Raw genomic sequence first — 13,451 nt, 5'->3', positions numbered from 1 at the left:
CAATGGACAATGTGACTGCGGACTTGAAAATGAAAATGGACATCATGTCCTAATGGAATGCCCAAGGTACAACCAGTTGAGAAGGAACTTCTGACCTGACCCAACCCCATACTCAAAGAAGCTGTACGGCAGTGAGGACGACCTCAGGACCACTGTGGGCTTCATTCACCAGACCGGACTGACCATGTGACGTGACGGGAACGAAGAAGAAGACAATTCTGTTGTTTTTGTTTTTAGGGTTGTACGGCGCTTGCAACACATTAAGGTCATATCAGCGCCAGTAAAAAAGGAAGAAAACGGGATAGTAATAAGTTCTAGAATTACAACTAAAGCACCCTAGAAAAGGTAAGACAAAGGGGAATTGGTTCAAATAGGAAACAGATGTAGATTCCAAGAGCACAATATCAAAGTACTTAGTTTGAGATCACCTAAAATTCTCATTAAGACACAAACACAGGTCCCCACTAAGAGGAACACACTCAAATGTTTACAAATCATAATATGTAGACAAAACATAATACAGTGCAAAACAGAGAGATGATTTACAAGGAAAAAAATATCATCTCCCAAAACTAACTATACATTTGACTGTTTCCCTCTCAGCCAGAGTCTGGACAAAACCAAGTAGTCTCATTCTAGGACAAAGACAGAAAGCAAGTTGGAAAACAGATATAAGGGGATAGAAGACACAGCAAGTACCTCCCTGCCCACTATGGGAGGTCAAGAACCCCACCCAGAACAAAGAGATAATATACAAGGAAAAAAACATCTCCAAAAACTATAGCTATACATTTGACTGTGGTTGTAGTAGTAATGGTAGTAATGATGATGTGGTGGTGGTTGCAGTAGTAGTGGTAGTGATGATGGTTGTAATACTAGTGGCAATGATGAAGGTGTGGTAGTTGGAAAGGGGGGTGGGGGTATCCTTGGAACAAATTGACCTCACCGGAATTTGACGGAAGTTGCCCGGAGCCCGGAATTTTTTGCTCCAGGCCGGATTTTTTTTCCGGTGAAACCGAGTTTTGGCATCACTGTATAAATATGTAAATAGTATCACGTACCTTGGAGTCCACTTAAATAACACCGTGTAGTGGGAACACCATATTCACCATATTGTGACAAGGGCCTTCAAAACATTACATTTCATCAAGAGAAATCTTCATCAATGTCCCGAAAAGACAAAGGCACAGGATATATATTCAACTTGTGAGACATATCCTGGAGTACCTATGCTTGTACTGCACGTGATCCCTTTAAAATTAAGGACATAAAATAAAAGCCACTGGAAACATGCAGAGGTCGGCTGCAAGATTTGCCACAAGATGGAACCGGGGTGTTTGACAGCAGCTTTAGACACACTAAGATGGCTAAAACTCCAGTCACGTAGAGAGAACCCGCGCATACATCTATTTCACAAAACAGTCAAAAGCAAACACTCAGCCATAAACAACCCAATCTAAATCAACAATTAAAAAAAAAAAACAGATACTCGACCAGGCTTCATCACACTAACAAATTCCACCAGCCAATTGCAAAAACAAAAACATACAAATACAGCTTTTCCCCTCGAACAATACGTGAATAGAACAAACTTACCACATGACATTAATAGACATCACAGACCCAACAACATTTCAACGCGTTTTCCAAATATATAAAATACCGCGAGGATTGAGTGACAGGATAAGTGAGGTGTGATTGGTAATATTATTAATATGCGTAAAAGATTTGCTTTGATGGACACAGTGACCCTTTTGCATCTTATGGATTTGAAAGACAACAAGGGAAATAGAAAACGCAGCGAGTGACCTCTTGCCCACATTGGGAGGTAAAAAACCCCACTATCCAGCAACAGAAAGGAAGACAAAGGGAGTTAGGTTTGTTCGCTCAAGTTTTACAGCGCTTGCAACACTTGTAAGTCATTTTTTTAGTGTAAATAAAAAGGGCATATTGGGATAGCCAAAGGACGAAAAGGGGAAGATGCGCTTGCAAAAACACACAAGAAATTACTAGCGAACAGGTGACCAAAGCGGTCCTCAGACAAAGAAAAAAAAATCATCTCACAAAACTGTAAACATTTGATCGTTTCCCTCCCAACCAGGAAAAAAATAAGTGCTCATTCCAAGACAAAGACAGAAAGCAAGCTGGAAAACAGATATAGAGGGATAGAAGGCACAGACAAGTGACCTGCCCACCGTGGGAGGTCAGAAGACCCCACCCAATGCATCACATTTGTGCTCCTGTCATAATGCAAAATTGTTTTGTTTGTTTTTAATGGTTTTACGGCGCTTGCAACACATTTAGGTCATATCAGCGCCAGTAAAAAGGAAGATGGGATAGTAAAAAGTTCTAAAATTACAATGTAAGTACACCCAAGAAAAGGTAAGACAAAGGGGAATTGGTTCAAATAGGGAAAAGATGCATATTACAAGAGCACACTATCAATGGGCAAAACCAAGTAATCTTATTTCAAGACAAAGACAGAAAGCAAATTGTTTGTTTTTGTTTTTGTTTTTAAGGGTTTTACGGTGCTTGCAACACATTTAGGTTATATCAGCGCCAGTAAAAAGGAAGAAAATGGGATAGTAAAAAGTTCTAGAATTACAATTAAAGCACCCAAGAAAAAGTAAGACAAAGGGGAATTGAGAACAAATAGGGATCAGATGTAGATTCCAAGAGCATACCACCAATGTACTTAGTTTGAAATCACCTACAAGTCGCATCCAGACACAAGCACAAAATCCAACAAAGAGGAACACACTCAAATGCTTACATTATACATTCAAAATAAAAATAATAATACATAACAGAGAGATGATTTACAAGGAAAAAAATATCATCTCCCAAAACAATAACTATGCATTTGACTGTTTCCCTCCCAGCTAGGATTCCGGCCAGTGCCAGGACAAAACCAAGTAATCTCATTCCGAGACAAAGACAGAAAGCATGTTGGATAACAGATATAAGGGGATAGAAGACACAGTATGTACCTCCCTGCCCGCTATGGGAGGTCAGGATCCCCACCCACAGAAAGCAAATTGGAAAACAGACAAAAAAGGGATAGACAAGACAAAAGCAAGTGCCACCCTAACCACTATGGGAGGCCAAGAACCCCACCCAGCCATAATGCAAAAGATTTCAGAGTAAGAATGTATATAAGCAAAAGAAACGTGATTTTAATAAATTCTTAAAACACAAAAAATGTACAGTTATGGATCCATGCATGATATACAACAATGTTTCGACAAAATGATGGAAAAAACGTTAATATTTCTTCTCTTTTACATATAAACCAATAACTGTAATAATAGAATTGTTATTTTAATCTTTAAAAATGCTATACAAGGCCAGTATAACGTTGTGGTGGTGGTGCATCAGCTAGAACAGGTCTGTACATAAAGCAGGTGCCTTTTGACTCGTTACACAATTTAATAAGAAAGCCTTAAACATTTCATAGAAAGGGAGAGAGAGAGAGAGAGAGAGAGAGAGAGAGAGAGAGAGAGAGAGAGAGAGAGAGAGAGAGAGAGAGAGAGAGAGTGAGAGAGAGAGAGAGAGAGAGTGAGAGAGAGAGAGAGAGAGAGAGAGAGAGAGAGAGAGATATAAAGGATGAATGGTGTGAGGAAATGGGGGAAGCTAAAAAAAAGTAAGAGAAATAGATATCAATTTTAAGCTCAGCATCAGTAATAAGGAAGATAATTTGATAATCGTGCCCTTAGAAGCAAAGAAAGAAAAATGGATCTTTCACTATCCTAGAGTAATCTTTGACCTATAGAAACAACTATCATTACAAGATAAGAAATGATCCTAAATAAAATCTACCCGTGTCTAGTTTATTCTATATATACTTGCAACACTTCAGGAGATCTTGAGTGACATTTCTAAAAGTTAAGAGTTTAAAATACTGATGAGCCATTTCCGTGCCTGAGAAAAGGTAGATAGCGCATATACAAGACGGAGTTAGTGCTTGCAAAACTCTTCAGGCATAGGCTTTTGAGAAATCGAACATTAGGGTGAATAAACGGTCGCAACAGCAATGAACTACCCATGTGCTCCAGCCTTTAAATACCAAAGGACAAGGCACCACATAGAAAAGAAGATAGAAAGACCATTCTAGCAAGTCCCCACAGAGAGGCAGAGAGAGAGAGAGAGAGAGAGAGAGAGAGAGAGAGAGAGAGAGAGAGAGAGAGAGAGAGAGAGAGAGAGAGAGAGAGAAGAGAGAGAGGGATTTTGAACTTTGTCAACGATTCAATGTAAGAATGTAAATGTAAGCAGTTTGTCATGAAGGAACAGGATGTATTAAAAAAAAAACCCAAAACACCCCACATTCTATCTTTGTCACTAACTGGACTTTGCAACACAAGCCCATCCTACCAATAGAGTGCCGAGTCTCTTCACAATTGACACACACACACATGAAACTACTAATAAACATAATCTGACGAGCATGACATATGAAATAAATTAATAAGACTTTCCTTTAAATTGTTAGATAATCACATAGGCAAACAGGTCACGGCACCTGTAATACCTGTATCTAACCAGACGAAACAATAATAGAACCCAAAATACAGGACATCGCATTCTTGGTGTTAGTTTATTTTATACAAATTGTAACATTAAACTTAACAAACCAATATAATCAGAATGGCCAGCCAAAATCAAAAGGGAATACCTGTTTGAAACACAAACATGACTTTATTTTAAAATGAGGAAAAAGGGAATGTTGCAAATGAGTAAATAAATATAGACTAACCACAATATATCATGGCGAATTGCACTCAGGTTAGAAAGTTGCCACCCTCTATTCAATTTAATTAAAAACAAACAAATCAACGAAACAACACTACAAATGACAAATGGGAAGAAACATGGGAACTAATGATTACCATTTTATTTTTCTTTGTTTTGTTTTTAAGGTCATTTCAGCGCCAGTAAAAAGAAAGAAAATGGGATAGCAAAAAAACCTAGATTTACAATTAAAAGCACATAAGAGTAAGACAAAGGGGATAGTTCAAAGAGAAAAAAATGTAGATTCCCCCGAACATATTATCAGTGCATACTTAGCTTGAGATCATGTCTCATCCAAACATAAGCACAGGATTCCACTAAGACGAATACACTCAAATGCTTTCAACCCATTATATATTCATAACAAAAGATATAACTAAACAGAGAGGTGATTTTACAAGGAAAATAATATATCCCTAAACTATTATACTATTTTCCTCCGGACACGGCCAGGACAAAACCAGAAAGCAAGTTGGAAAACAGATATAGGGGATAAAAGACACAGCAATTGACCTCCCTGCCTACCATGGGAGGACTAAAGAACACACCCAGTGGAAATAATATAACCGAGGGTAAAACAGGTTCTCTGATCAGTCAATGGCCTTGCAAGAAAACTGATCACTTCTTTAGAAATTAAACAAAAAGAAAGTTAAATAATTAGCGACATAAAATGGAACCAGTCCTATGCAAAAATACCAATACCTCTTTGTAGAGTCCCTTCCTTGTGCTGTATTCATTATAAGTTTAGTAAGAAAACGCATTTGGAGGAATAAGAAATATATAGCAAGTTAATCGAAGATAGGAAGTGAGGTATATCACATTATAATTTTGTGCTGTGAAAAGACAATAACATTATGCATTTTTTTTTTTTTAAGGGCTGTGGCAGTGGATGGAAAAACAAAATTGTCCCCTTTCAAATGAAAATTTAATAGAATATATTCCAAGTTACAAATATATGCTGGACAAAATGACAATAAGCAAACTAATGGTTTCAAATGTTGGAGAAAATATTTCCTGAAAGGATAATCATCTATAGTGCAAGGTAGTTACTTGGAATTCCATTATTAAAAAGGGATAAATAAATTACTAAATTAATTATCGGCAGTGAATTTATCATTCCATCTTAAAGATCTGAAAATAACACTGCTGTCTTTGTGACGAGATAAATGGCACAAGAATTGCCCGTTCTGTCTGCTGAATTCCAAGTTATGTAACCATATCTACTAGGTTTAATTTGGAAACCGTTTTATTGTTATTACGGCACTTGCAACACATTTAGGTCATATCAGCGCCAGTAAAAAGGAAGAAAATGGGATTTAGAATTACACTTAAAGCCCCCAAGAAAAGTAAGACAAAAAGGGAATTGGCTGAAATAGAAAACAGATGAAGATTCCAAGAGCACATTATCAGTGCAGAATACGCTCAAATGTTGACAAATCATATATTTGTGATAAATAACAGAAAATAATACAATGCATAACAGAGAGATGGAGGAAAAAATAATCTCCCAAAACTTGCTTTTCATTTGACTGTTTCCCTCCCAGGGCCAAGTAATCTCATTCCAAGGCAAAGCAATTTGGAAAACATAGAAAACACAGTAAGTGCCTCTCTGCCCACTATGGGAGGTCAGGAACCCCACCCAGTTAAAAACAGTAGTTTAAATATAACTCCCAAGACCATCAAATAACAGAGTTGCCAAGGAATTGCTTCAGATTCAAAGATGATGAGCTGAGCTACAGCTTAATGAACTCATCAATCTAGAGTTTTTAAAAAGTGGCCAGAAACACGACTTAAATATGTACTTATTTGCTTACTGTTTTCAATGTTGATATCTGCACAAAGCGAGTACCTTTACAGAGACGCTGATTACACAAGAGTCCTTTCTTAGACACACAATTTTCTTACAATAGAAATGTATCCCTACATGTCCTAAATAGGGTGTTAAAAGGTGGTGTATAAGTTCAAGGTTGAATGGCATTAGACACCAGGAGAAATAACAGAGAGAGGATTAACAAAGAAATGATCTAATACTATTCATCTGTTTCCCCCTCAGACAAGGACTCCTGCCTAAGTCAGGACAAAATCCAAGTAATGCCAATTTAAGACAAAGACAGAAAGCAACCCGGAAAAGGAGATCAGATAAGGAAGGAAAAAACAGAGCAAAAGTGACCTCCGTGCCCATCATGGAAGGTCAAGAGACCCCACCCAAACGGTCAGACTGTCTGTTTGTTTTTGTTTGTTTTTAAGGGTTTTACGGCGCTTGCAACACATTTAGGTTATATCAGCGCCAGTAAAAAGGAAGAACATGGGATAGTAAAAAGTTCTAGAATTACAATTAAAGCACCCAAGAAAAGTAAGACAAAGGGGAACTGGGAACAAATAGGGATCAGATGTAAATTCCAAGAGCATACCACCAATGTACTCAGTTTGAAATCACCTACAAGTCTCATCCAGACACAAGCACAAAATCCAACATAGAGGAACACACTCAAATACTTACATTATACATTCAAAATAATAATAATAATACATAACAGAGAGATGATTTACAAGGAAAAAAATATCATCTCCCAAAACAATAACTACGCATTTGACTGTTTCCCTCCCAGCTAGGACTCCGGCCAGCGCCAGGACAAAACCAAGTAATCTCAATCCGAGACAAAGACAGAAAGCATGTTGGAAAACAGATATAAGGGGATAGAAGACACAGTATGTACCTCCCTGCCCACTATGGGCGGTCAGGATCCCCACCCAGTCAGACTGTCTGCTTTGTTGTTTTGTCTTTATAGGTTTTACGGCGCTTATGATACATTTAGGTCATTTCAATGTTGCCAGTAAAAAAGGAAGGAGGAAATAGGACAGTAAAAGAAATATAGATCAAAATTTAAAAGCACAAAAACAGTGGTAATAGGGAACAGATGCAAGTTACAAGAGCACACCATCTGTGTACTTAGTTTGAGACGCCTAGAAGTCTCATCCAGGATCCTTGTTGGAGGAATACACAAAAGAGATGATTTAAAAAGAAAAAAGTATCATCTCCCAGAACCTTTATTCTTTGTTTGTTTTTCAGGGTTTTACGGCGCTTGCAACACATTAAGGTCATATCAGCGCCAGTAAAAAGGAAGAAAATGGGATAGTAAAAAGTTCTAGAATTACAATTAAAGCACCCAAGTAAAAGTAAGACATAGGGGAACTGGAAACAAATAGGGATCAGATGTAGATTCCAAGAGCATACCACCAATGCACTTAGTTTGAAATCACCTACAAGTCTCATCCAGACACAAGCACAAAATCCAACAAATGCTTACATTTTACATTCAAAATTAAAATCATAATACAGAACAGAGAGATGATTTACAAGGAAAAAAATATCATCTCCCAAAACAATAACTATGCATTTGACTGTTTCCCTCCCAGCTAGGATTCCGGCCAGTGCCCGGACAAAACCAAGTAATCTCATTCCAAGACAAAGACAGAAAGCATGTTGGAAAACAGATATAAGGGGATAAAAGACACAGTATGTACCTCCCTGCCCGCTATGGGCCTTTATTCTTTTGATCGATTTCTTCCCAGCCAAAGGACTCCAGCCGGGACCAAGAGAAAAACCAAGTAATCTCACTCAAGACAGAAAGCAAGTTGGAAAACAGATATAAGGGGATAGAAGACACTACAAGAGATCAACATGATTACATGAATGGTTATATGTCTTGTTCTGCCAGAATTCCATGAAAACGTTTCTGATTTTTAAACTACATGAAGAGTACTTTTTATCTCTGCATAATCAGACTACTGTCTTCTGTCTATTCCATGGCATCAAAAAGGGATATCCTTTGGTAAGAGGTCATTCTTTGGTTGAAAATAACTCATCATTATTGACTGTCACTGGTCCGTCGTGTGATCATGTGATAAATAATCATGCAATCAATGACCTCAAATGGAACTTTTCTATTGTATGTAAAATGATTTTTACCTTTACTCAGCAGAATCAGGGTGTCAACATAGCAAGCTTGAATCTAATCATTGTCGAAGTGAGCTTCCTTTTTCCAATGGCTTAGTGTGAATATGTATATTTATGGGCTGCAATGTAGCTATCAACAGCAATCTATCCCTTAGTCAACCCAGCATTCAGTATTACATAGTCCCCAGCACAGATTTTCATTAAGTAACAATCAACCTGACGGTTTATGATACATTCTCTCAAAAACATGGCTTCCTATCATAAAACAAATATTCATGTAGAATTGCTACATTATGCTGTTTTTGTTTTTTTAAGGGTTTTACTGCGCTTGCAACACATTTAGGTTATATCAGCGCCAGTAAAAAGGAAGAAAATGGGATAGTAAAAAGTTCTAGAATTGCAATTGTTTTGTTGTTTGTTTTTAAGTGTTTTACGGCGCTTGCAACACATTAAGGTCATATCAGCGCCAGTAAAAAGGAAGAAAATGGGATAGTGAAAAGTTCTAGAATTACAATTAAAGCACCCAAGAAAATGTAAGACAAAGGGGAATTGGTTCAAATAGGAAATAGATATAGATTCCAAGAGCACTATCAAAGTACTTAGTTTGAGATCACCTAAAAAGCTCACCCAGACACAAGCACAGATCCCCACTAAAAGGAATACACTCAAATGTCTTAAAATCAAATATAATATAAAGAAAACATAATACAGTGCATAACAGAGAGATGATTTACAAGGAAAAAAATATCATCTCCCAAAACAATAACTTTGCATTTGACTGTTTCCCTCCCAGCCCGGACTCCTACGAGGGCCAGGACAAAACCAAGTAATCTCATTCCAAGAAAAAGACAGAAAGCATATTGGATAACAGATATAAAGTGATAGAAGACACAGTATGTACCTCCCTGCCCGCTATGGGAGGTCAGGATCCCCACCCAGTAGAATTGCAATTAAAATGCACCCAAGAGAAAGTAAGACAAAGGGGAACTGGGAACAAATGTAGATTCCAAGAGCATACCACCAATGTACTTAGTTTGAGATCACCTATAAGTCTGTTTTTTTTTTTGTATTTAAGGGTTTTACGGCGCTTGCAACACATTGAGGTTATATCAGCGCAAGTAAAAAGGAAGAAAATGGGATACTAAAAAGTTCTAGAATTACAATTAAAGCACCCAAGAAAAAGTAAGACAAAGGGGAACTGAGAACAAATAGGGATCAGATGTAGATTCCAAGAGCATACCACCAATGTACTTAGTTTGAAATCACCTACAAGTCTCATCCAGACACAAGCACAAAATCCAACAAAGAGGAACACACTCAAATGCTTACATTATACATTCAAAATAAAAATAATAATACATAACAGAGAGATGATTTACAAGGAAAAAAATTTCATCTCCCAAAACAATAACTATGCATTTGACTGTTTCCCTCCCAGCTAGGACTCCAGCCAGAGCCAGGACAAACCCAAGTAATCTCATTCCGAGACAAAGACAGAAAGCATGTTGGAAAACAGATATAAGGGGATAGAAGACACAGTATGTACCTCCCTGCCCGCTATGGGAGGTTAGGATCCCCACCCAGGCTACCTTATGCCAAAGAACTCGAGCCAGGTTTTGGGCATAAGCAAACGTCCCCTTCAAATCAAAGGACAGAAATCAGATGAGGGGATAACAGATATTGAGGGATGGAAGACCCTAACAGAATCTCCAGCAAACCCTCCTTAAATAGCGGATATATCGATTTTAAAACAAGAGGCAGACCAAAATCCAGTTATTCGTTTGCTTTAGCTATTGGGAAGAGAAGGGAGGTGCATGAATGTTTAACAGCTCAACAAATGCAGAATGATTATAAAAAGGAATTTGTTATTAACAGCACGAGAACCACAAATAAAAAACCTTTGAAAATGAAATAAATAAAAATAAATCCCGTGGAAGCAAATTTCTGAATGATGATGGTGGTGGTGAAATTATTGGCTGGTCTAAAATCCCCCAATAAGGTTGTCACCTTTTAACTAGACTTCAAGAAACATAAAAACAAAAACCCAATCAATACACAACCCTTCTCTCAGGAAATAGAATAGCTGAAGCAACGCTAAAATTTATACAGCTATCAACTGCAGTTCACTGTTTTTCGGAATGACATGCATCTGTAATTGATTCAAACAATGACGCCCACACATACAACATATATTTTAAAAGAACAAAAATAAAAATTGAAGATACAAAGTGACATGGCTCATGAAACTTCTCCAAAAAAAAAAAAAAAGGTTACATGATAGAAAACGTGACAATATTTCAAGGAAGGAAAAGGAGTGCATAAGTTAAAAGCAAGTAGTGTGTATACATGAAATATCACATAGGTTACACCCCATTCTTAGGCAGGGCATGGGAACAAAGTAAGTTACATCCAGACATCGACAATATTATGGCAAAATAAGACAAAGTAATATACCCCAGTATTCTGGAATTAAAAATAAACAAATGATATCATTTACAGTTGTTCATGCACACTTCTTTTCACATTATAAATATTATATATATTCTATAAATCACAGCCATTCATCATTGTTATTCAATCAGACATAAACACTTTAAACCATGTCGACATTGGCTATATTGACATGGATATAAATACTATCTGTAATTGAATAAAAACAAGGGGCAATAAACAAGTCATTCATTCATAACAAGCACTGCACCGGGGAAAGGAGTTGTGTGCAGCACCATCTGAGAGTATGTCTCTCCACCCAGCTATAAGTCAATGCAGCAGTTAACATCAATCAAATAACAGATGATTATACAAAATTATATGAGTGTTCTTGCCACATTACACACTGACTAGATACTTCGATGCTAGTGAAGATCACATTATCAATTATTTTTCTTCTTAAGAAAAAAAAAGAGGAACCAGCAACATTCCCATCCACACTTGACATTTTAACAATTGAATCATCACTTAATTAAGTTTAGACAAAAATGACCATCACTTACACATCACTAGGGGAGAAATATAATGGAAAAAAGTTGTCATATTCACAAAACATGCCTTCATGTTTCTAGATTGTAATCAATGAGTATAGTCTGGCCATGAATTAATATGCGTACATACATGAATACGATGTACAAAAACAAATAAGGTATAAGGTATGAAAATATTAAAAAGTAAAGCAGGTCTTCCAAGAATGATTAAAAATATAGAAGCAGAAGAATTGTAGAATGAGATCTCTAAAAACGGAGTAAAAAGGTTGGGTGTGCTAACCATTATTTTTAGAATATATTTATATGTATATATATATTTATATGCAGAACATTATCACAAACACACTTTCAAATCTAGATTCAAGATAATTGTTAGCAAATATTAAACTGGAGTTATCAATGTAACAAACTCCTCTAGTGTCAATGAAAAGAACCCCATCTCGAAATTTGGAAAATTCATTTATTACCTGATGTGATCAATCAATCATTCTTGATAACCATTTTAGCACTTGTATTTTAAATAGACTAAATTACTTAGCCGTGCACTCACTCGCAGACACAATTTCTGATTTAAAAAAAAAAAAAGAAAGAAAGAAAAATGCATGATCTGAATTCAAAGTGAAACTCACATACTTCTTTCCTGTGGTTCTGAACTGACGCACACTTTTCAGCCTTTATCAAACACACGCACTGAACAATACAATCAAAATCTGAATATTGTTGTAAATTGGAAAAAATGAGTATAGTATAGTACAATAACCCTATTACATTTTATACACTGTCCTCAGATTTCAAAATCGTCCATCAAATAAGATTTAAATTAAGGTGTTGGGGGAGGGGAAGAGACGTACAGAGAGAAAGAGAAAGAGAAAGAGAGAGAGAGAGAGAGAGAGAGAGAGAGAGAGAGAGAGAGAGAGAGAGAGAGAGAGAGAGAGAGAGATTGGGGAGAGATGCCTTGAACATCACTGCCAATTGAAAGTTTCATGGCAGATCAAATCAACTCATTCACGTCTGCCTCCGAAATAACCCCAAAACAATATATTTAAGTATAAAAGTTAACAGAGTGGGGGCTGTAGTTAAGACTTTGGATGCTCTTTATTGTTTGAGTTCACAGCATCTTTTCTGGGAGGCATACGCTCATTCATCTTATCCAGACATTTTGCTTCCTCAAATCCACTTATCTTGTGGTTTGGAGAGAACCCACTCAATGCTGAAAAAAGAAAGTTGAAATTGAGTTTTCATACATAACAAATACAACGTTCAAAACCCCCCCATAATTGCTAGTTGATAACAAAATGGGCATTCTTCAGTTCTGATGAACAGGTGTCACTACTGACAAATAGCCCTGACCATTTAATAACACCAATAATAATTTTATCCCCTGTTGCCAAGACCTCTAAACACTTTACAAAAATAGTAAAAACATTCACTTTCTTAAAAACATGACTTGCATTCTATCTGGACTAACAGTTTGGCAAACGCACATATAATAGGCCTGTGAATGGTTGGTGAAAAAATTGTCAGAACTTTTTGAACATGCGAAAATAGACACAACAGGATATGGACACAACACAGATATGACACGTCAATTGACTACTCAAATCATGTCACTTTCCCCTACTTATTTATAACGAGGTCCTTATTTTATGGTACCAAAAAAAAAATCTCAATTATTTGAGGGCCCAGGTCTGAGTTAGTATATTTCCAAGAAAAATAATTATTTC

General features: G+C 36.8%; 1 protein-coding gene across 2 annotated transcripts in view; it reads right to left on the bottom strand.

Moving 5' to 3' along the window:
* Window positions 1–5,699: 5,699 nt before the first annotated feature.
* LOC144972913 (protein phosphatase 3 catalytic subunit alpha-like) overlaps window positions 5,700–13,451 on the bottom strand; it is a 45,967-nt gene continuing 38,215 nt past the window's right edge. For both annotated transcript variants that reach the window (XM_078914716.1, XM_078914715.1), the window contains one exon: window positions 5,700–12,937. In XM_078914716.1, the coding sequence (XP_078770842.1) occupies window positions 12,804–12,937 (134 nt within the window). In that variant the 3' untranslated portion in view covers window positions 5,700–12,803. The remainder of the gene's footprint in view (window positions 12,938–13,451) is intronic.

The sequence above is a fragment of the Berghia stephanieae genome, chromosome 5 (assembly GCF_034508935.2).
Source record: "Berghia stephanieae isolate SIO BIC M18660-M18661 chromosome 5, UCSD_Bste_1.3, whole genome shotgun sequence".
In the NCBI taxonomy this organism is placed as follows: Eukaryota; Metazoa; Mollusca; class Gastropoda; order Nudibranchia; family Aeolidiidae; genus Berghia; species Berghia stephanieae.
The sequence above is the reverse complement of the archived record's forward strand: the minus strand, read 5'-3'. Positions and strand labels throughout refer to the sequence as shown.